General features: G+C 43.0%; 1 protein-coding gene across 4 annotated transcripts in view; it reads right to left on the bottom strand.

Annotated features, from left to right (window-relative positions):
• The window catches only part of RASGRF2 (Ras protein specific guanine nucleotide releasing factor 2), a 240,714-nt gene that overhangs the window by 28,385 nt on the left and 186,800 nt on the right, over window positions 1-25,529 (bottom strand). For all 4 annotated transcript variants that reach the window (XM_023257887.2, XM_023257899.2, XM_023257908.2 and 1 more), the window contains 2 exons: window positions 18,200-18,306; window positions 44-156 (listed from right to left, as the gene is read on the bottom strand). In XM_023257887.2, coding sequence (XP_023113655.1) covers window positions 44-156; window positions 18,200-18,306 — 220 coding nt within the window. The remainder of the gene's footprint in view (window positions 1-43; window positions 157-18,199; window positions 18,307-25,529) is intronic.

Below are 25,529 nucleotides of genomic sequence, written 5' to 3'. Positions count from 1 at the left end.
AACCAACCAACGTAATTAGGAGGCACCTGAAAACTGCACTTACCTCAGAATATTCGCCGTGGCTTTCCTTTCTTGGGGAAGAAGGTCTGGGTCTCGCAAAACTTCTTCTAGCAAATTTAGGACATTCATTTTTAGTTCGTTGTTGAGCTCAAAATCCTATAAAATAAAATGGATCTTTTAAAAGTTTAGTTGTGGATGTTTTAGCTCCAGGACACATGGCACCATTTCTCACGATAAATTCTCTCGAAGTGATATGTAGGAAATTAAAAAGTATGGACCCTAGGACTGTTCTCCCCACCAGAGATCCTGAGTTAATTGGTTTGGGATGGGGTCCTATTGTTAGTATTTCTGACAGGCTCCCCAGGGGCTGGAAATTCCTCAAAGAGATAGCCTGGACCACACAGCACTTCCTCCCCATGTTTACATCTATTCACCTTCCATGTCTAGGAGGTGATATACTTTCTCCCAGGAGCCTTCCTTCGTCAATCTAGTGGGGCAAAGGGCTTTGTTTCGATGCTCTCAAGGTTCCCCCTAGCATTACCTACTGCACTGTACAGGCCGAAATAATCATCTGTTTTCCCACTGGACCGTGTGTAAGATCGGTAACTGGGGCAGAGCAATGGCTCATACACACACACACACACACACACACACACACACACACACACAAAAGATTGGTTGCAAGAATAAAATCTGTCATTTGGGCAGTGACTTGAATTAAGAACTTCAGTACAGATGTGCCAAGGGCTAAATAAAGGACACTCACAAACCAATGGGGCTGCACCAAACAAACCAGGAGTGAAACTGAAGGGCGCCCACTGGGCAAAAGGTAGAACACGTGAGCATCAAAATGAATAATGATAGTGATAAATAATAACCAACTGAATCACAACAACCAGTGATGTTCACAGAGACCTAAGTAGGTAAATACATAGAGAGGGTGGAAGAGGAACTTTTCTTCAGAGTAGAATTCCAATTAGCAAGTGCAAAGAAACAAAAGAGCTTTATAAAAATCACCATTTTGTCCAAAGCAGTAATAATGGATCAGGCAGCTGAATGGATGCTGAAATTAACTGGGAAAGAGAATTAATAATGTCCAAGTACCCACATACCCCTGGCAGAAATGATTTATTACGAAGAGAGACAAAGTGATCAGAATTACCATCACTAGTAATGGAACAAACCAACATCATGTACCTACTAATGTAACGCTCTGTGAAATACATCAGTTATTATTTTTTCCAAAGATGCAGAATCTCACATGGGCATTGTGAGGCACACTGTGATCTTCAAAAATGTTAACATAATATGAACGACAAATAACTGGAACTGTTTTACTTTAAAGGACACCAAACGGACCATGGCTACATGCAGCATATAAACCTGGGATCGAGGGGGAAATGCTCTAAAGGGCATCACTGGGACAACTGGCAAAAGTCAAGTCAGGACTATGTCCTGGTTGAGAACATCATCAATGTTAGATTGCCCTAAATTTGATCAGTTTACTGAGGCTAAGAGCAGGCTCCTGTTTTGCAAAGACAGGGAGGAGGGAGGGAGGGAGAGAGACAGACAGAGAGAGAGAGAGAGAACACAAATGTGGTAAACATGTTAACTACTATTAGTGACTGTAGATGTGTATTAGTGTTTGTTTTATCCTGGCATTTTTCTCTTGATTTGAAAATTTTCAAGGTAAAGAGTTAAAGAAAGAAGTAATAAGGTAAAGATGTGTTTCTTGCCTTTTTTAATTTTTTTAATGTTTATTTTTGAGAGAGGGAGAGCATGAGCACGGGAGGCGCAGAGAGAGAGGGAGGCAGAGGATCCAAAGCAGCCTCTGTGCTGACAGCAGAGAGCCCGAAACGGGGCTCGAACCCACAAACTATGAGATCATGACCTGAGCGGAAGTCGATGCTTAACCGGCTGAGCCAGCCAGGCACTCCACTTGCACTTTTTAAAAATTCTTGCATTCTTTTTTAACATTTTTTCTTTAACATTTATTCATTTTTGAGAGAGAGAAAGAGAGAGTCAAAGCATGAGTGGGGGGGGGGGTGGCGGGGGAGAGAGGGAGACACAGAATCCGAAGCAGGCTCCAGGCTCTGAGCTGTCGGCACAGAGCTGTCAGCTGGGCTCGAACTCGTGGACCATGAGATCATGACCTGAGCCGAAGTTGGACGCTTAACCGACTGAGCCACCCAGGTGCCCTAGTGCTATCTTAAAATACACCTGCAGGAAGCACACTGCGACTGTCAGATTATCGGAGGTGAACTGTACAACTGCTAAATCCTGCTTTCAAGGACCTGACTCTGACGGACTATATTCCCATGAGCAGAAGTGAATGTGTATTTTCCCTCCTATATAAAGTTACTCGCTATAACTACATTTTAACTTTCAGGAAAGTACTTTTGAAGCACTGACATTTTGAATTCTTTTAAATAATTAGAGAAAACATTGCTAATTGGAATGAATCCAGTAAAAAGAAAAACAGCACGCTTTACCTATATTTAGTAAATTCAGGGCAAAAATGTCCACAATTTCACAAACTGTAGACAATGCAATAGTCTGCCCTAATTTGAGTGGAATATTTTTGTGCCTCAGTTTGGTGGAGCACTATGTAACAGATTTGTCTCAATATTTTGTTTTTAATGCTTCACAATCAGTACCATTTCTTCAGAACAGGAACCACTGGGGCCTCAGGCAACACAGAGGTTATTATCTCTTACCATTCTTAGGCCTTTAGCTGGCATGTCTTCCTAAAATTTCATCTACTTATTGTCCAACAGCTTCTTGGCTATTGGTTTTTGTTTTAACATGTATGCTAGGAGAAGAGAGTAGTATCTTGCTACTGTGTTTTCTTTGTCCTACCTCCTCTCCTGTTTCAAGGTGAAGGGAATGTTTGTAAACAGTTAATGACCTCACTTACTTCAATCCCTGCACACTACCAAAAGATTTCTCAGCCATCAGGAGTCTGTTTCCTTAATGAATATTTGATATTCATCAGTGAGATGATGGGAGTCCTTCTGTAGCTATGTCAGTCTCTAATGATGCACATAATCTGATTATCATAAATGGATTAGTGTGAAGGACATCAGGCCAGTGTTTGGACCTTGCTAAGGGCTAATTAGCAATTTCATCAACCAGCGGGTACCTACTGTGCCCCACCCTGGGCTCAACAGGGGAAACAGTTCTGAGACCCCAGGAAGGCAAGTTGTATGAAAGGTCTTGTTAAGGAAAATAAAATGTAATTTTATTATTCTGAGCTCTAGGAAGACTAGCCAGAGAGAGAGCTCTGAAAACTTGGTGGAATTTGCCCAGACACTATTCGGAGCATGATGAAGGTTATAGGTGAATATTTGTTCTGCTGCTGATGTAGCTGATGTAAAACAGGTTAACTAATGATGGCTGAGTACGAAATGGAAAAATTCTCACTCACAGTTTCCCCTGACATTTGCACAGGTTTTTACCATGTTCAAACTGAACGGCTATGCATAATTTCATTTCTCCCTCAGCTGACCCAGGAGCAGACAAGGCAGAAACCTATAATCTTGTGTCATACACGGGCCACTGAGGCTGAAGGGATGTGATCATATGGCTGACAGGAGACATGTAAGGAGGTGCCAGCGTGCAGACAAAAACACAAGTCTTCCATCTGACTCTGGTAACCCGCGCTTACACCTGTGCTTCTATCTGTCAATATGCCCACAGATCACCGCAGATTCTAATGCAGTAGGTCTGGAACATTCTACTTTTCTAATGAGCTCCTGGGTGATGCCGATTACACTTTCAGTAGCAACACTTTGCCACTTTTTTTTTAATTCACTCAAACAACAACTCCTCAAAAACTAACTAAAAAACTATCTGAATCCTCTGATGTACTACCTAGAATGTAAAGTTTTCTTTTTTAACGATGCATGTAAAATGCAGAATTGGCCACTCAAAAGTCCCTGTTAAAAACAGTAGCTACTGCTTCAAGAGAAATCTGGAGCAGCTAAAAGGCACTTGCCCTAATTAAATCCAGAGGTGGATTATTCATAATAAGTCTGCCTAACAGCCATTTTAAAATTATCTGGAATCTAATTTTTTGTCACATTTCCCCAGGCCCTGGAAATGGGAAATGAGAATACTAACTAGGCGGGAGGGAGAACACGGTCTGCTTCTCAGAGGCAGCAATCAAGGGCGCCCACAAGATGGCGCGCCAGGGTCGTCTGGCTACCTCACCACCGCCTCTGTGCTGCGACCTGGCCGGCCTGGCTCTGGGGGAGCAGGGCCCTCCCTGCAGGGAGAAGCTGCCTGCTGTCGGTTATCTCATGCCCTGGATCAGGGAACCCTGCGGCACCCAGGAGGACCTGAGGCAGTCACCGCAGCTATCACAGCAACAGCTCATGTAGGTTGGTTTTTGTTTCCCAATTTTTGAAGCAGAGATGAAGAGACGGAAAATCAGAAAACAGAAATGACCCTGCTTCCACAGGTGGAGAGCCCAGAAAATACGAGACTTTTACATTTCAGTCTACACTCGCGGTGGGGGAAAGGCAGAGCAAAGAACAGCAGGCTGGGTGACGGACAGAAGAAGGAAACATTAACCCCAGAAACCCAGGGGTCCGGGGCGGGGGGGAGGGGCCAGCCCCTCTGAGTCTGAGGAGTGGTTCTAGGCCTGGAAATGTAGCTCCCGAGAACCCCTGAAAAGAGGTGATAGCTCAAGCAGAGTATCAGGAAATACAGCAAAAGCTTAGGGACAAAAGGTTACCAACAAATGATGTCAGAATCCTGCTCAAGTGGTTAAGCTGTTGGGAGATGAGGGTATTTTACCAATATTTCACTGACTCTGCTCAAACACATTCATCAATGACTAGGAAGTCAGCATTTCCCTTTGGTTACTGAGCAATTCCTCAGGTCATTATCATAACTAAGACTTTGTGAGAGTGTGCCACACGCTAGATGGCATTTTAATCACTTTATGATCCAATTTAACCCTTGACAGCAACACAGTTACAATCATTACTATTCCCATTTTACATACAAGGAAGTCAAGGTACAGAGAAGCTAAGTTATTTTGCCCAAAGTCACACCAGTAGCAAGTGGCAGACTCAGGACTCGACCCTAGGCAGTGTTAGCTGAAACCTGAGTTTTTAACTGCACACCACAGACTGTCCAAAAACACATGGCTATCAGTGAATTAGTGCTGGTGGCTTGGACTGAAAAGACACATCCAACAGGTGGTTGCCCTACCGAGTCTGGAACTATTTCCCACCTATACTAGCAACCATTTGAGATAGAGATCTTGAAACTCAGGTTTGTATTAATAAGACTGGATCATATAACAGAAAAATAACACAAGACACAATAAATCAGTTTCTCCAGCACGCTGAAACAAAATCCCCTGCTCACAGCTTAGGTATGTTGGCAATTACGTTCATTCTTTCAGGAGACCAGGGTAATAATTACTAATACACAATTTATGGCCATGGGAACTCTAGGACATCAAGAAAATCTGATTCAATAAACACAGTTTGACAATAAAGAGAATTATGAGAGTAATTTTCTTACTATAATCAGTACAGTGCATTCCTAACAGTGGCCAGAGTTTTTAAAAGGAAAGTGGCAATGCTGCAGAATGGAGTAGAACCCCACAAAAAATTTTAAAACCTGGGGAAATGGGCTCATAAAGAAGGGGCTTAGGATGTGTTAGGCTCAAAAATAAAAGCCTGTGATTTGACAATGATTTTCAAGAAAATGAAAAGCATGCTGTTTCTGTCTTCTTTTACTAGAGAAGATGAAGAATTTAATTTACATTGTAGTGTACATTTAGGTTAGATATGGGCCATCTGGTCAACTGGGAAACTGAGGCAAAGATGCTGAGTGATCTTCCCAAGATCTATGCAAATCAACTTTGATAGGCTGAGGATACGCTTTTCTGGATTCCTCATTTTAATGAACTAGAGATAACAAGCCTCTAAACCAGTGTGGTTTTCAGTTCTTTTAAGGGGAGTGGGAACTTCATTCAGAATTTAAATATTGAAACGTGATCCCAGGGGAGATTGTGCTGACTAAAAGCTGGCACAGGAGACCCTGCACAGTACACGTTTGGCCTCGTCTACCTGACACCACCCTTGGTCTGCCTGCCTTCTTGCTACCTCTGGGCAACCTTGACTGTGAATCACAGTTTCGCACTGGAAAAGTGAAAGGCAGGGTTTTCCAGCATTTCCCATCAACTAACTACAAAAATATTTTAAAAGCCTCTTTGTTTGCCATACAAAAGGAATAACCTACTCAAAAACACACAAGGAAGAGCATTAGGTTTGGAATAAAATCCTCCAAAGCAATGCCGTAGTAATTCCAAACTTTCCAGTACCTGTTCAACACTTACTCATAAGGTTTTAGAATCTCCAAGGAGGAACAGAATATACAGGAATGTGTAAGTGACCATCATGTAGGAGCTTATGCACCAGGAAAAGGTGGTAAAACCCAGATAGTAAGTAAGCCCCAAATTTGGTAGGCCCAGGTGCTCCTGGTGGGGGCCCAAATGTTTGTTGAATGAGTGGACAAAAGTTCTAGGGAAGATTCTTGACTTTGAGACATGTGGTAATATGTTACCTAATTCTTCTTAAACTGGCGTTTGGGGAAATTATTTTAGCAGATGTGAGGTGGGAGGCTACTAGAGGAAGGCACAGTGCAAAATGTGGAAGATTTGTCGGGACAAAAATAACTGGGAAGAGGCAAATGGCAATGAATGACACAGACTGAGTGAGAAGGAGGAAATCATGCAGAAAATAATTTATTTGGCCATTTTCTAACAAATGATTCCTCATCTGAATAACTTGCTAAAATGCAGCCTCTAGACCTGAACAGCTGTGCTCATAAGAATTTTAAATACTGCCCACAACCTTGAAATCACGTAACTCCCAGGCTTCTAGCTTTACCTCTCCAAAGACAATCAGTCAGTTTAAAAAGCATTTATCAGAAGAAAGAGAATTTTTCCAGATGCTATGTTTTCCCCTGGTTTCTAGATAGGTGGTTAATTGATAGACTGTATCTTCCAAGACAATGACAAAAATTAGAGGTGAAAAAAAAGTTTGGAAAGGCCTGCATTTAATCTTGATTTTTTTTAATTTTTTTATTTAAAAAAAATTTTTTTTCAACGTTTTTTTATTTATTTTTGGGACAGAGAGAGACAGAGCATGAACGGGGGAGGGGCAGAGAGAGAGGGAGACACAGAATCGGAAACAGGCTCCAGGCTCTGAGCCATCAGCCCAGAGCCTGACGCGGGGCTCGAACCCACGGACCGCGAGATCGTGACCTGGCTGAAGTCGGACGCTTAACCGACTGCGCCACCCAGGTGCCCCTTAATCTTGATTTTTAAACTTACATTGTTAATTAATGCCACATGTCAACAAAATTATCATTGACTTTAAGTCAAGAATAAGTCTTAGTAGAGAGTGGTCTGTAAGTTATACTTTGTTCGCTGTGCCCTCTGACCCATAAGAGGGGAAAAGACTGATAAAGAAAGCTGGTAGGCAAGCTGTACTTCATCCCTTTCCCCATAGAGAAGACAGACCCAGAGTCAGGAATGTAGCAGAAGCAGAGCCTTTGACATCCAGCCAGGAAGAAACTATGCAAAAAGATCAGGAGATACAGGTGGTTGGCATCTGGGAGCAGACTGGGCAGAAGAGGAAGCACAAAGGGCAACATGGAGGCAACACCTTCAGGCCTGAATAAACCAGTTGATGCCCTACTGCCACACTGGCTCCTCAGAGTCCTGGGGGATAGAGTCCTAAAATGATGAAGGGGCGCTGGTCCAGAAAAGGAACCGAGAGCTCAGTCCTGTGTGCCACGGTCTCCAGAAATGCCTCCTAGGACCATGAGTGATTCTATCCATGTAGAATGCAAACTGGGAGGGCAGTAAGAAGCTGTCGATGTACGTAAAGTCCCAGACAGTGTTCCTCCGTATTTTCTGCCCATGAAACCCATCCACGGAAGGTTAAAGAATCCCACTGGATTTACAGAGAAAGCTAAATTTCTGTCTCAGCAACTAATGGGAACAGAAAATAGGTTCCATTTAAGACAGTGGTTTCTTTTTTTTTAACTGATTATTTATTTTTGACAGAGACAGAGCGTGAGTGGGGGAAGGGCAGAGAGAGAGGGAGACAAAGAATACCAAGCAGGCTCCAGGCTCTGAGCTGTCAGCACAGAGCCCGACCCAGGCCTCGAACCCACAGACCACGAGATCATGACCAGAGCCAAACAAAGTCAGATGCTTAACCAACTGAGCCAACCAGATGCCCCTAAGACAGTGGTTTATTAACCTCTTAATTCTATTTCACACAGACTTAAATAAACCCTGTTGTTAATTTCTCACCAAGTTTTCTTTTCTTTTCTGTTTTTAAGACAAGTATAGTAGAAAGCTTAAGGAGAGTTTAAAGGATAACAACAGGGATGTATAAAAGATAAAAAAAAAAAAAAACTTTGGTAAGTAGTTGAAGGAAGTAGGATTTTGCTTGGTTGTTTGCCTGGATCACAGAAAGAGAGTCAGAAAATGAAAATCTATCTTCAGGTCTTAAAAAAAAAGAAGAAAAGAAAAAATAAAAACCATAGTTATCAGATCATAGTTTCTTACATGTTATATTTTCTAGGGCACTCTGACAAATAATTCATTTGTGCATAAGAACCCTTTAAAGATCATTTTGCCAGTTTTATGAATGAGGAAGACAGCAAGCTGGCATGGGAATCTAATTTTTTTTTTCAACGTTTATTTATTCTTGGGACAGAGAGAGACAGAGCATGAATGGAGGAGGGTCAGAGAGAGAGGGAGACACAGAATCGGAAACGGGCTCCAGGCTCTGAGCCATCAGCCCAGAGCCTGACGCGGGGCTCGAACTCACGGACCGCGAGATCGTGACCTGGCTGAAGTCGGACGCTTAACCGACTGCGCCACCCAGGCGCCCCTGGCATGGGAATCTAGATGAGAATTCAGGTTTCCAGGTTTCTCTCCTCACCTGAGTCCTTCCTGACCCAGCAACTAAAGTGAAATGTGATGCCAAGGCAGTTTGTTGTGAGGGAGAAGGACACATTTTGATAAAACAATACGGGCAGGATTGGAAACTACAGTGATGAAAATAAGTACCAGCCTACGTGCCCGGAAAACAGGAGGAGCCAAAGGGAACTTAAGTGGCTGGCCTAATTACAGCATTCTCTGTTTCACTTTGGCTGCGTTCATGGGAAATATGAGTTTGTGAACAAACACTGGTTTGTACCTGGTGGACGTTTGGGATTTCTTAGCTTGGATATGCAGAGGTCAAAGGGCAGTGGTGTGGATAACTAGACACAAAGGAGCACAAAGTAGTAAAGATGAGACTAACATAAAAAAGTGTGTGATCCATTGATTGATTATCTTCCCATTTAGTGGCTTTATAAAGCTATTTGCAAGGTTGAAGCAGGAGACGACGAATTTGTCATTTAAACAAACAGTTCAGGGTGTCTGGGTGCCTCAGTCGGTTAAGCGTCCGACTTCAGCTCAGGTCATGATCTCACAGTTTGTGGGTTCGAGCCCCATGTCAGGCTCTGTGCTGACAGATCAGAGCCTGGAGCCTGCTTTGGATTCTGTGTCTCCCTCTCTCTCTCTGCCCCTCTCTCACTCACATTCTGTCTCTCTCTCTCAAAAATAAAGATTAAAAAAATTTTTAAACAGAAATAGTTCATAGCTGCCAGCTTCTCACATAGCAACTAAATTTTCTCTTTTTATTCCAGGCACCCCCATCAGCACCCACTGGCAGGAGACAGGCCGCAGGAGCCTCACTGTACTTTGGGGCTGCTGGGCAGGGGGGCAGCATCTAATCCACGGTTAGGTGGGATGCCTGTGGTCTCCTGACCCTTAACCACAGATAGCACTAGCTCTAGTTTCAGCCACGGCCAGCACTGGGGAGGCTGGCCCAGGAGCGTATAAATCACCATCTCCATGCAAGAGGTGCTGTTTTGGTCGTCAGCACGGAGGCAGCCCTCTGCCCCATAAAACCATACAAATCCTTTACAGAATAGACGCTGGGACAAAAGTAACTTTTCCAAGGAATGATTTAGAAATAGAAAAAGCATGGTCAGTATTAGCATATGATATTCCCACTGTTTTGAGTCAGGAATGGCTATGTACGTTTTGCATTTCAAGCTGTCTGCACCCCAAAAGTTGGCCAGTGAGATCAGGGGCTAGAGGATGCGCTAGGCAGCCAGCAGCCTGGGTGTGCACCCTCACTCTGCCACCTGCTATCTGTGTCATCACAGGCAAATTATTTCATCTCCCTAGGCTTCAATTTCCCCATCTGTAAAGCTGGGATAATAACAATATCTACCTTGCCTCCCTTAAAAGGTTGAGGTGAAGGGTAAATGACTTACTATTTGAAAATAACTGCTTAGAGGAGAGCCTGACCCAATAGTAGGCAATACAGTATTTGTTAAATAGTTAAAACATTGGGAGTCGTGTCATTCAGAATTCACCCTCGTAGAGGAAACAGTCTTCTCAGTCAGGGGTTATGTTTTCAAGTTGCCTATAAAAGACCATGCACCATAACTAAGCCTCAGACCTCAGGCTGGCTCAAAAATCATTTCTATGGAATGCAACGGCTTGTGTTGTCCTAGCTCAGCAACAGCGACACATCTTCCCTGGGAGCGGACATTGGGAAATCTGATCAAGCTATGGAAAGGATCTAGGAAAGGGCTCTTGTAAAGTCCTGGGCATCTTCAGGAGCATGAGGACAGGAAGCACCCACGTAATGCAGAGGGTGGTGCAGCCCAGGAAGCATTCTTTCTCCAGCACAGAGCTTAGAGATCAGACATCTGTCCTCTGAAGATGGCCTTGTAAGTGGAAAAGAAGGTCCACAGCTCAAGAGCAGAGACTGAGCCTCAAGTGTGGAAGGGGAAGTCCCCCATGGGACTGGCAGGAGCAGGAATGGACGACAGTGAGGAGCTGAGCCCGAGGGCAGGATGGGGCTGGAAGCAGCCTCAGTGCTTTCAGCTGGGGTGACAGGAGCTGCCTATTTAGTAGCTGGCTCTTTCTTACACATTTCATTCTCCCGCCCACATGGAAAGTCTGCACTATGCTCATCCTTGGCCCAACCTCAGTTTCAGATTTGGAATAAGGAGTAAATCTGAACTTAGTGCTCTAATTTGATGCTACATTTAGTGTCTTACTAAGCAATGCCAAAAAAATTAAAAATTTAAAAAGGGGCCCCTGTCATCTGTCAGAATAACTAACAGAAGAGACGAACTACATAAACTCTCATTTTAGGACACCCTGATCCCTGAGGTCTTTGAACACACGAAGTCCCTGCCATGCCAGCAGCAATCACTTTCCCACCTCAGTTGGTCCACAGGGCATGTTTCCACCGGACCACTGACCTGAAGCTGCAGGCTCGAAACCCAAATGCAAGTATGCTCGTTGGTACATTCCCTTACTGGGAAGGAGCCATCACCTTCTTTGAGATTTATAGCCCCAACACCGATGTTACACAAAGGTTTTGCTTTGTCTACGTAAACCCAATGGAGATGTGCCCCTCTTTGGCAGGCCTACTGCTGGGGCCAAGTGGGGATGATCCACAGGTTCCTGTTTTGGAGGAATGGGGCACTGCAGGAGAGAGGAAGGAATTAGAGAGCTGGGTCTGGCTTGCTGCTGTACTTCTGAGCGGTCCAGAACTGTGCAATTATACCATAGCCATTAGTCATGTGTTTCTATTTATATTAAATTAAATTAAATATTAAATTAAATTAAATGTGAAAACTGCAATTTTTCAGCCACCCTGGCTGCATTTCAAGGCTCAGTTAGCCTCATGTGGCTCGAAACTACTGTAGTTGGCACTACAGACACAGAATGTGTCCACCATTATAAGAAGGTCACCTGGGCAGCACTGATCAAACCTCTCTGTGACTTAATTGCTTCACTGGTCAAGTAGGGGTAACAACCTTTGCCTGGGTTTAGACCCTCCCAGGGCTCTGCCAGGAAGCAGCCATTTGTAACGTTCTGAGCATTCATATATAACAGATGCTCTAACAGGCATTACCTCACATGATCCTCACAATCACCAGAAGAAATAGGTGATACCATGCTCACTTAAGTGGAAGGAGAAATGGAGGCCTGGAGGAGCTGAAGAGTTAGCTGGGCCACATAGCTAATGAACGTTAGGGCGGGGATTTCAATCCAGATAACTTTGACCCTGAAGCCCGTGCTCCTCACCATCCCCCCTGCTTCTCCAGCAGGCTTCTGAAGGCCCCTCTGCTCCGGCATCCATGCTCCATGGACACACCGGCCCCGGGCTCAGCTCCTCCTGGGATATTTGGAGGCATAAAAGTTTTCACCTCAGCTGCTATGAGTGACTACAAAGTGCAGGAGTGAGAGCTGCTAATTCTTGTCTTACAGCCCAAACTACATTTATTTGTTAAGTGTGTTCAGGAAGTGTTACAGAACATATATTTTAACAAAAGGATTCATAGTATCTGTGTATGTGAGTATTTTTACATGATAAAGTATATATAAAGTCTCTTATGGGGGGCAGGGGTGGGGGGGAAGCGAGTACATATGTAAAAAGTATCATACACATTGTTAAAAGTAAAAGAGGGGCCCCCGGGTGGCACAGTCGGTTAAGCATCCAACTCTTGACCTCAGCTCAGGTCTTGATCTCAGGGCTGTGAGTTCAAGCCCCGCACTGGGCTCCACGCTGGGCATGAAGCCTACTTAAAAAAAAGGGGGGGGGGGAATAAAAAGGAAAGGAGCAAACTGGGGGAAATCAGTGTAATTGGCAGATAAAAGGTTTTACCCTTAATACAGAAAAAAGTACCTAGTATCAAGAAGAACAATACTAAAACTAACAGAAGACTTGGCAATGCCCAGGAAGAGGGGCATGGACTGGGAGGGGGCCCTCGGTGCTCAGAATGGTAGTGCTACAAGGTGTGTACAAAGGTAAAAAGTCACTGAGCCACACTCATAGGTTTAGTGCCCTTTATGTGGAGAATGTAATACCTCAATAAGTTGCTACAAAGCATATAAACTGAAATATAAGCTGAAGAGTTCTTCATCATCAGCTAAATGTGCTCTCTTTGCCCCTCAAACAATGAATGTAAGAGGACTGAAACATAACAGCTGTGCCACTTTGATATACTCCGTGAAACTGCTCTCCAGAGGTGACTTACACTTCCTGTACCGTAAACAATGATGAAATCATCAAGCAGCAGTACTGCTTGTCACTGATCATATTAAACTGCTCTGTAGACCATCCTTCCCCACCCTGCGTGTAGTTTTGGGCAGGGACCAATGTCTTCGGGGACCTTTAGTTATAAGAACAACTCTTCAATCAAAAATGTCCAGTCCAATATATTAAAGTTGTGGTTCGGTCCAGAATAAGACATTTCCTTCCTGTCCTAATCTAGCCTGTCCTGAGCCTGGAAGCCTATTTAGGAGGCCTCCTGTACTTTCCCACTACCAGCTCTCCACTTCTTGCTTTCACTTCTGACCTCCAGGGAAACGCACGCAGACTGACGTGCTGGGGCAGGGGGGGCCTGGCCCAGGCTCCCTCTGGATACGGCAGATGGACAGTGGCTAACTCTTCCTCTCGTGGGGCACTTGGTGGGACTTTTGGAGACCTCTCCACTGGAGATTTAAGGCCAGCTCCCCTGACTCAGGTAATGTCTGGATCCTCCAACACTCACATTTACTCCGTGTCCAGCACACTCCAGGTCTCAATTCTTGTTAGTGAATGAATAAAGGAGGTGAGGAATCAGAAAGACAGTAGCTACGTTCCCTCCATAAACCCCTTTGGGAAGGAAATTTTTAGGTAAGTAAGCCATTTTATCTGATCTCACACTTTTAAAATATTCCCTTTAAGTTAAGAAAATGAGTGACTATTTCATTCTTGGCCACTTGTCACTCAGACAGTACCCAGAGTCTGATGGAGCGGGTTGTAACCTATGGATGTTGTTGCAGGCTCCTTTATTAATGCCATTCCATGGTCTGTAAAATTCCTCAAACAACTGGACAGAGTATCTTTACAGAATCAGTGGATCACTAAGAGAGTTTAGGAAAACCAAAGTTGCTATACATTATACATACAAGGTCAGGCCTTTGACAGGAACTGGAGGGCCAGCCTAGAAGTCCCTCCCTCTCCTTCTGTGCACAGAAGACAAAGCAGTCACACAAGCATGTGGTTAAAAGCACTACAGCCCTGGAACCTGCAGATACTTTGGAATTGTGCAAATGACACGTTAAGGCCGCCTAGCAGGAGATGTTTGAGAAGCATGTGGACGCTTAATGAAAACACCCCTTTCTCTCAGATTTTCTCTTTTTTTAAAAGTTTATTTATTTATTTTGAGAGAGAGACAGGGAGAAGGGAAGAAGCAGAAAGAGAGGGAAAGAGAGAATCCCAAGCAGGGTCTGCACCGTCAGCATGGAGCCCGATGTGGGGCTCAAACTCAAATTGTGAGATCATGACCTAAGCAGAAACCAAGAGCCAGATGCTCAACTGACTGAGCCACCCAGGTGCCTCCTTTCTCTCAGTTTTTCTCTCTGATTTCCCATCCCTTAGTCTCTGTCTTGACTGACTTTGAAAATTTTAAACACTCAAGAATACCTTCCTGGACAGAATGAACAACAGCAACATCAAAATGCAAACTCGATTTGACAACTATTCCTAGGCATCTCCCACGTGCCCAGAGCTGCAGAGCCCTGAGGAGGGAGATGCCAGGATGAACGAGACAGCCCTATCTGCAGGGAACTACAAGCTCCTTGGAGGGGGATGAAATGTGCATCTCCTGTCCTTAACTGGAAGGGATTTGGTCACACCCACCTACAGTGTACTTTATGTCTTTCATGCTTCTTCATTCAACGTCACCTTTAATCCTCACCAGATCCTTGGGGGAGGTAAGAGATGGATGGCTGTCCTCATTTTCAGAAGATGATATTGGGGTGCCTCAGTCGGTTAAGCAACGGACTCTTGGTTTCGGCTCAGGTCATGACTCATGGTTTCCTGAATTCAAGCCCTGCACTGGGCTCTGCGCTGGTGGCATAGAGCCTGGTTGGGATTCTCTCTCTCTCCCTCTCTCTGCCCCTCATCCACTCACACTGTCTCTGTCTCTCTCAAATAAACAATGTAAAACTTAAAGAAGAAGAAGAAGAAGAAGAAGAAGAAGAAGAAGAAGAAGAAGAAGAAGATGATGATATTAACACCCAGCGAGGCTGAGTGACCAATTCTGCCTCCACAGAAGATTCGGTGGCAGAGCTGGAAGAAGAATACACGTACCCCTGACCCTGTGCTGCTACTTCTGTTAACCCATAGATAAGGCGTGTGGGAGAAATCCAGAGTGGCCTTCTGGCTTCACTTTCAACATGAAAGGCAGCACGTGAGTGAAAAAGCACAACACAATGAGGAGAAAGTAGCACAGAATGTGTAACAGAGGAAAATTTTTAGAATCAGGAAAAAAAAAAAAAAAAAAGAAGCAATCTAGCCTTACTAAACACTTACGAAAGGAAAGGCTAAAAGATTCCAGAATGGCATTCTAGCACACATTGCAGGGAAGGAGTTGAAGGCAATTTTATTTCTCTGGAGAACCAACACTCATAATTCTGTGACTATTTCTCCTGAATTAAGTGCGGGGTAGTATCTGCTAATATTAGTCACTTTTGGTGAGAAATGGGAAACAAATACATGACATCTAATATTCTGTAGCAGACTCAATTCTCTAGATTATCCTCCATACCTCCTCTGAATTCAACTGACTCAGATTATGCTACCAAAGGTGAGAGGAGGTGGTGGGCACGCAGTGTGGCCTCCAGGACCACCTGTCTTTCTCAAACTACCCTCTGTGAAGCCTGAATGAGCACCAGTCAGCCAAAATCAGTAAAGGGGGTAAGAGAAACCTGGACACTGAAGCCAAAAAAATAAAAAATAAAATAAAGCTCTAAAGCAATTAGATAAGCAGAGATGTTCCAGAATGTCCTCAACATCATGTGCTTACACAGAGAGAGTGATGGAAAACTCACTTGAATGAGGAAGGTACAGGATGTACACATGCTAAAGTTATAGCAGGATAATTGGAAACCAACCACAGATTCTTCAAACCCACTCACACATTCAGGGACGGTAAGAAAAGAGAAATGAGTGGATGGGAAGAACTTCCTCTGGCACATCGGGGTCCACATGTTATACAATAATCATGTCAGGACAAAAGACTGAATACTTGAGCAATCTGTATCATCCACATATGCCCCCAGTGTAGAGGGTCTACAAAGCTGGGATTCCCAGTGTGGCCCACCCTAAACGGAACTGATCACAAATGCTTTCCCACATACAAGCACATCTTAAGTAATAAATAGGCTGTGAAGTATCTGAACTCTCCAAACAACAGCTAACAGGGTGCTTTTTGGATTAGATAAAGGCCCCAGGACACAACCTGAATAAAGAGACCCTTGCTTTCACATCAATCCATTTTCCATTCCAGTGACTTGGTGCTGTCCAATCTAATATTGGCTGTGTGTACATATGTATTTATGCAAATACAATGCAGCTCTCAAGCCAGATGATCACACCTTACTCCAAATCTCTTTATTACAAGCAAGGGATTCAATACACCCATCTCCTCCATCTGAGTTCTCTTCACCCAAAGTAAAGTAAGCCCAGCATACTGTAAACTGCTTTGTGGCTCTTTTCTAGCTACTATAAGAGTCCTCTGTGGATTGTGAGGGATTTCCATTTCAGGTCAGGAGAAAAAGAGGGCACTGGGGATTGACAGAAAGGAGGTGAGACTGAGAGGCAAGCAAGATTAGAGGTTTTGGAGAGATTTGCAGACAGGAGGGAGCTGAACCCAGGTAAACCTGGGCTTTCACTCACAGCAGGGAAGACAACCCAGCAGCATCTGCTAAGCCTTGTGTACCAAAGCTACTCTGCATCTCTGAAGCCACCACAGCCCAGGGAATCAGAAGTCAGGACCCCGAGTCCAAAACCAGAGAGGAGTGAATGGAATGGATGTCAGACACAGGAGAAACCTCATTATCCTGTATCTGCAATGAGGCAAATGGGACGTACAAATAGCTCACTCAGATTATGAGGAAGAGACTAAACATTTCAATGGGCTAAGGGCAGTTCTCAGAATTTGAGCGATATGGGATCCATTTCTATTTATTTAAGATGTGTTGAGTAAAATTTTTACATGCTATATTGAATGTGCTACCTTCATTTTTATTTCAATTAACATTTAAGAACTGTCATGGGCTAACTGATGGTGAGGCCCAAATCCCACTTTTCCCAATTAGCGAATTCTCTCACCACAGGGATTCCAGGAGTCTGGCTCTCTCGTGACCCTATCTCACAGTCTGTCATTACCAAGGGCTATGTGGCAGACCCAGGACAGCCTCAGGGAATATATGAAGTGGGGGCTCCTCTCTTCTCTTTTTCTTTATTCATTAGCATTTTATTCACATTTTATACGTTTAACGTGCTCCGATCTGAGCCCCACAGGGTCCCCTTTTGCCTTTTCAAAATTCTCCTTGCAGGGCACTAGCCAAGCGCGTGTCCAGCAAGGTCTCCCATTATTTGGCAGTGCGGAAGAAAAGCACAACGCGTGTTTCATGCCAATGAAGCAAAGGAGGCCCTTGCTTTATTTTGCGAAATTGCGAATTGGGTATCAATTCTACAAACGTGTAATGAAAACACACAAATAACAAGTAGGTGTCCTGTCAGCATGATGCAATTTAAAAACAGAATACTAGGATGCAAAAAATCAAAGTCGTGGGGCAAAATATCTCCTAAATCAGGCCGAGAAAATACTCCCCAACCAGATACCAGAGTATGTGGTACCAGAATGCTGCTTAACCTCCAGGGGCACCGGGTGCAGGCGGCACAGCTCAGCCTATGGTGAGGGCCCCATGAACGGCACTCCCTGGGTGGCACAGGACAGTGGCTCGAGTGCCCACAGGTGGGTGCTGTGGCCTGAAAAGATGAGGAAAGCGTAGAGCCCTGCTTCGCCTCCTGGGTCACGCCAGATCTGAGACAGTGTGCGTTTGGCAAATGTGCATGTGTTCCCTTTGATCTGTGTGTATATCCTCCTATTTCTTTCCTTTGGCTCTAATTCCAACGTTTCAGACCCTAACTCCAAAGACTCAGAAAGCAGTTTACATATGTAACAATTTAAAAAGTTGGTTTGGAAAAATCCTTGAAAGTAATGAATGATGCCATTAAATTACCTGCGCGTGCTTTGAGACCCAGTGACGGAGGACATTCAGTACTCGATTGGTGGCTGTTCTCCGAATAATAAACTCTTTGTCGCATGTTCTCTCAGTGTTGTTGAATCCTTAGGAGGAGAATAAACACACACATGTGGTTAAAGCCAATCCCCAGGAATCTGGGGAAGGTCACTTATTTGGGGACATTGGTTAGTGGAAACTCACAAATGGCACATCTTCGCAGACAGGTACAAGCAGCTTCAGACTGTTATGGATTCCACTTACTTACCTATTATAACTGCAGTTATGAGGCTACCACATCTTTACAGGTGCAATTAAATGAATAATGTGCACACACTTATTAACGGCCACTGATTAAAACTAATGCTGATCTAATGACATTTCCACCTATGCCTGCCTTGTTCTAGAACATAAAGCCAAGGAAATTTTAACAAAGCATTTAAGAAAACATTAACTTATACTTTTGCCCAAAAGTCATTATATAACCAATAACGTTTTCAGTATTTGTAGATGAATTAGCCCACACCTTAGCTCATAGATGATACTTATTATGCACCCATGTATTGAGAAGCACGACAGCATAGAGGTTAAGAACATGAACTTCACAGCCAGACTGGGAGTTCAAATCCCTGTTGTGTTACCCTGGTAAGTTACAACACCTCTCTGGTGACCTGTTTCCTCATGTCCTGCATGGGCTAATAAGTGTACCCACACCACAGAGTTGTTCTGGAGATTAAGTTAGTTAATACATGTTACACATTTAGAATGGCACCTGAAACAATAGTGGAAGGTAAATAAATATCAGCTGTTACTACAATCCAATGTTGGTTGAATGTCTTTGGTTCCCCTTTGTGCCAGCCTATGTCCCTGTCTTGGCCACCTTCTCACTATCAAGAAATCATTTAAATTTTTTCCTACTGACTCTAAGTTTTAAAAGATTTTGCCTTCCAATCATAATTAACTGACATGTTTCCTTTAAAAATGGATGAAAGCCTTATAAAACTTCACTGGAAAACTTCTTGAAAGTTGTCTAACTTACTCATTCCATTTCCTCCTCTTCTACATTCTCTACATCCCCCTCCAAGCCTCTCACCCCATATGACCACCAAAGCAGCTCCTGTTAAGGTCGCCAGTAACCTACACGTCTCTATATCCAAGGGATATCCATCATCTCTCCGTTGGAAGGCTCACCTGATGAACACCAATAAGCAAATCACTCATGTATTTATATCCCCAGATCTCTTCTCTCATCTCTGGATCAATTTATCCAGCTGCTTCTTGATATTTTTCCCTTAGATGTTTCAAAAACCTCAGACCCAATAGGTATGAAAGAAAAAGCCATGGCCTTTCCAACAAACCTTGTCCTAATCTAGTGTTCCCTATTCCATTAAAGGAACATCAACAGCCATCCAGATGTATACACCAGAAACTTTGTAATCGTTCCTGGCCCATCTCTTTGCTTCTTCCTGGTAATTTTACCTGCTAAGTAAATCTCAAATCTTTCCACATCTTCTTTCCTACAAAGTCAAAATTGAAGTTCAGCACCAAGCAACTCTCAATCTGGTCTACTGACAATGGTCTACTGACAATGGTCTACTGACAACTGATCTCCTTTGTCATTCTTGCTTCCTCAAATCTGTTCTCTTGTCTAAGGTCAGAAAGATCTTTTCAAAGGCCAAATTAGATGGGTCACCCCCGTTTAAAGCATTTCCATGGCTCCTGTGATAAGTAGAAGAAGTTAACATAGCCCACCAGGTTTTCCATGATTTGACTCCTAGCTCCCTCTCAGCCTTTTCTGGAACCATATTTTCTCACTTTTCCCCTTCTTTCTCACCACCCTTCTTTTAGTCCTTCATCTTCACGTGCTTTGCACATACCGCTCTGGATCTGTCACAATTATTGCTCTCCTTTGTACTCAGTGAAAGCTACTCTTGTTTATTTCACTTCCCCAATTAAGCCTGTCCTGGCCTGAGCTGAACAAATCAACATTACACATCCCACGGCACCAAGCACGTTGACTTTCTGGCACTTGTTACAGTTGCAATTTTACATTTATTTATGAGTTTATCTGATCAATACTGGTGTCTTCCATGAAGTCAGGGATCGGGTGTATTTTTGCTGAGCATGATGAGCACATATCTGGCACATAGCCATGCTGTACACAATGTGTATCTGCTGAATAGATGAATGAAAGCCTGGATAGTGAGGACTTACTCAGTATTTATTGAGTATGATTTGCATATAAAGAATAGTGAGTGGAAAACTAAATGAATAGTCCTCAGAGCTTACAAATGAGTTAGACTAAAAAAATCTATGAACTTCTCAAGGGCAGAGGCCCCTTTTCGATACTGCTCTTTGGATGTAGACAGGCATTTTCAACCCTACAGCAGACACTGTCAGAGGATGATGATGATGATGTGCTCTTGGCAGAAAAGATATATTTAAAAAAAATGTTTGCTATTAAAAGCTTATAAATTCTGGGTAAAATATAACAAATATCTTTTAAAATGCATAGCTGAGTTATTAATAAGGAATTTTCTAGAGTCAAACACACAGAGATCTAAAAAACCAAGATCAAGAACCAAGCCTCTGAACTGATGCTAGCTTCCCTAAGATGAAAGCAGTTTACCAATCTTGGTAACACAGGATTTGGACTGTAAATCCCATGTGGTTCAGGAGAAGCCTCAGGGCCTTCAGGAAGTATGGGTGAGAGAATGGGAACTGAGACCCCACATGAAGCTGGAACTCCCCAAAGACCAGCCCCTCTGTGAACGAGTGGACTATGGGGAAAAGTGCTCCAAGTGCACAAGGAGACAGTTAAGAAACTTACCTGCCTCAGCCTGGATCTCAGTGGGGGTGTGGAAAAAAAAGCCTCCCTGAGAACTGATAGCCACAGGCCCACTTCACGGAGATATGAAGCTCAGATTCAGCCACCATTGGGTGGTCTGTCCCTCTAAATGAGAAATTAAAAAGTGGCCCAGGCTAGTGCTAATCCTGGGATCCTTGACAAAAGTATACACACAACTTTTCTGGAGGGACAGAAACTCAAGCTCAGCCTGTAATGGATCACCACTAACCAAATCCCTGAAGAAAAACTCACAGTCCAAAATTACAAAACACTCAAACCATCTACCATGAACAAGGATCAGTAGACACATGAATGAGGAACTCCCACCCTACCCGTCCACCACTACCAAGAATTCCAGGTACCAGAACTATTACACAGATCCAGTTTAAACATCCTAAAATTAAAGTGTTTACAAAGACTAAAGATACACAAGTAGGAACTGAGGGGCACCTGGGTGGCTCAGTCATTTGAGCGACTGACTTCAGCTCAGGTCATGATCTCATAATTCATGAGTTTGAGCCCCGCGTCAGGCTCTGTGTGGACAGCTCAGAGCCTGGAGCCTGCTTCAGATTCTGTGTCTCCCTCTCTCTCTGCCCCTCCCCCGCTCATTCTCTCTCTTTCCCTCTCTCTCTCTCTCTCAAAAATAAATATTAAAAAAAAACAAAAGTAGGAACTGAAAACATGATAAAAGAATAAAAAATTTTAAAGTCAGAAAAAAATTTTTAAGTCAGATTTTACAAGAACCACATAAAACTTCAAGTTAATACAATTATTCTTTTAATTATTGTTGAAAAATAGATGAGTTGAAATTGAAAACTCAAAGGTAGAAAAACACTGATTAGACAGACCCCACTAAATAAGCAAAGAATAAACTGGAAAAAGATTTAAAAACAGGTCTCAGAAAATTATTCAAATGCAGTACAAAGAGTTAAAGAGAGAAAACAGAAAAGAGTTGTTAAAAGACATGGAGGAAAGAATTAGAAGTTCCAGCAAAAAATCAGAAGGATAATACAGGAAAAGAATTTTTCAGACTTGTTGGAAGACATGAATCCTCAGGTTCAGGAATTGCAATGAATCCCAAAGCAGGATAAATACGATGAAAACCACACCAGAAATAATGAAAAACGATGGAACTCTAAGACAAAGATAACTTTGAAGCAACTGCTGAGGATATATTTGTTATTTGTAAAGAAAAGTCAGATGAAAAGGATAGGAAATGGTATGGGGAATGAGGAAAGTTGATGAGAAGGCTCTAAGTAACTAAAACAGAGAATTCAACTGGAGAGCTGGGAAATCATAAGGCACTATCATGCTGGAGGATGAAAGTCAAAAGTTCTTTGAACACTGAAAAAGGGTGATGAGGCAGAGTCCCTCACCTGCATATATAGGTATAAGGATGGTCTATCAGTGAGATGAGAAAAGAATGGGTGAAAGATAAGAGCAAGGGTGGGACACAAAGATAAAAATCAAGGTGAAATGTTAACAAAGACAAGCCATTTTAACAGAGTTGCTACTACCTTAATGTATTTTGGAAAAAACGTCTATCCCTACTGGTCTCTTTGCGTCTGTGTCAGGTGTGAGTGGACAGGGTAGTCTATGTTGAAGATAGACAAGAAAGGCAAGGAACATTCTTCTGCTCTCCAAGTTATTTAGTGTCATACATTAAAAGGCCACTTAAGGGATTTTCTTTATCAAATTTCCAATATTTCCATAAATTCAAATCTCAACCTCTATCATCAGTTAGGTTAGGATTTGATTATACTGCTTGGATGTTCTTCCTAACTCCTTCTAATAACCATGTTATTTATCTTTTCTATGGAGATCACAGCTAGGTACGTTCTCATTGTCTCCGCTGCTCAGAGCTCATTACCTGCTGCCACTTGCAGTACTCAACAGTCTCTTGGAAAGCAACCAGGTACTCCCGTATGCAATCTTCAACAACGCGTATTCAGTCGGTGCAGCTGGAACAATCCACAGCTAGCAGTAAAGATGACTAGGATGGAAGGACCAGCTGCAGGCAGGACCACCCTTCCAGGTGCTGCAGGAATTCTGAGAACCAGTGAGGGAGGGAAGGCTCCAAAGACACACATTCTACTACAGCCTTCACAGGGCAGGCCATCCCTAATATGGTCCAGGATGGACAAGAAGTAAAGTCCGGGGCAAATTACTCAACCTGTTTGTGGCTCAGTTTCCTAACTTCTAAAATGAGCAGAAGAAACCACATAGAGTCGTTTTAAAAATTAAATAATTTGGGGCACCTGGGTGGTTCAAATGGTTAAGCATCCGACTCTTGGTTTTGGCTCATGAGTCATGGCTCATGACTTGGTTTGGCTCAAGAGTCATGATCTCACAGCTGTGGGATGGAACCCCGTGTCAGGCTCTGCACTGACAGTGCAGAGCTTGCTTAGGAGTCTCAGTCTCTCTTTCCTTCTGCCCCTCCCCTGCTCTCTCTCAAAATAAATAAAAATAAACTTAAAAAATTAAATAATGTGACACCAGCATGGCTCAGATTTTTTGAGCGATGGACTCTTGATTTCAGCTCAGGTCATGATCTCAGGGTTGTGGGATCAAGCCCTGCATCAGGCTCTGCATTGAGCATGGAACCTGCTTAAGATTCTCTCTCAATTCTCTCTCTCTCTCTCTCTCTCTCTCTCCCCCCCCCTTCCCCACTCATGTACTCTCTCTCTAATTTAGAAAAATTAAATACTTCTTGTAAAACAGGGCACTCAGCAAAATAATATTTATTATAATTATGTTCTCACCTATAGCTGGCTTCATCCATCCATCCCCTTGATCCAGTGTCCCTCACAAAACACTTATTCTTTTAATCTTTTTTTAAAAATTTATATTCAAGTTACTTAACACACAGTGTAGCCTTGGCTTCAGGAGTAAACCCAGTGATTTATCTCTTACATATGACACCCATTGCTCATCCTGAAAAGTGTCCTCCTTAATGCCCATCACCCATTTTCCCCACCCTCCTCACCCCTCTACCTGCAGCAACCCTCAGTTTGTTCTCTGATTTTTAAGAATCTCTTATGGTTTGCCTCTCTTCTGTTTTTATCTTATTTTTCCCTCCCTTCCCATATGTTCATCTGTTTAGTTTCTGAAATTCCACATGAGTGAAATCATATGGTATCTGTCTTTCTATGACTTATTTTGCTTAGCATAATACCCTCCACTTCCATCCACATTGTTGCAAATGGGAAAATTTCATTCATTTTCATACTGAGTAGTATTCCATTGTATATATATGTACCACATCTTCTTACTCCATTCATCAGTTGATGGACATTTGGGCTCTATCTTTTTTTTAATTTATTTTTTGTATTTATTGTATTTATTGAATATTATTCTGTATTTTTTGTACTTATTTTGAGAGATACAGAAACAGCATGAGCAGGGGAGGGGCAGAGAGAGAGAATCCCAATCAGGCCTTCACACTGTCAGCACAGAGCCCAGGGCAGGGCTCAAACTCATGAAAACATAAGATCGTGACCTGAGCCAAAACCAAGAGTCAGAAGCTTAACCTACTGAGCCACCCAGGCACCCTCAGGCTCTTTCTATAATGTGGCTACTGTTGATAGCACTGCTATCAACACTGGGGTACATGTGCCCCTTCAAATCAGCATTTTGCATCCTCTGGTTAAGTTGCTAACAGTGCAATTGCTGGTTCATAGGGTAGTTCTATTTTTAATTTTTTGAGGAACCTCCATACTGTTTTCCAGAGTGGCTGCACCAGTTTGCATTCCCACCAGCAGTGCAAAAGGGCTCCCCTTTCTCCACATCCTCGCCAACACCTGTTGTATCCTGAGTTGTTAATTTTAGCCATTCTAATGGGTGTGAGGCGGTATCTCATTGTGGTTCCTCACAAAATACTTATAACAGAAAGCTAGTTGTAAGTGTATGTGAAAGCGGTAAGGATTTGATGAACATCAACTTCCTTCCTGAAAAACTTTTTTCACTGCTTGAGGTCACTGATTTTTTAGAGAAATACTCTCTTACTTCTATTTAAGCCAGCAACAACTTAGAAATTCCCTAAACCAGATACATGAACCATCTTTCTGAGGGGCATACCTGTAGCAAATCCTGATAGATCAAGTTCTATAAAAGGACGGCTGTTTATTCATTAACTGAAATTAATGCCTTAACTGGGCTCTAATGTGTTCTCATGTCATCAGATATGCCTGTGTCCCCATCTTCACAGACTTTGAAGCTATGTGATCGGAACAACAATCTTACACAACTCGTCAGATTTTCTCCTTATCACAAGCCACCATATAAATCGGGAGCTGCTTGGGCAATATTTATTTCTGAATTTAAGTATGAACTACATACACAATTAAGTGGTGGTAACATCCATGTGGAAGCCATTCTGTCCTAGAATCAAAGATCTAGCCCCAAGGAGTTCTTGTGCATTTTTTGAAATAGGAAATAGCATATCTTTGCAGGGCTTTACACATCTTTCAATTGTCAAGAGTG

Source organism: Felis catus, chromosome A1 (genome assembly GCF_018350175.1).
Source record: "Felis catus isolate Fca126 chromosome A1, F.catus_Fca126_mat1.0, whole genome shotgun sequence".
Classification (NCBI taxonomy): Eukaryota; Metazoa; Chordata; class Mammalia; order Carnivora; family Felidae; genus Felis; species Felis catus.
This window is presented reverse-complemented; position numbering and strand designations above follow the sequence as displayed.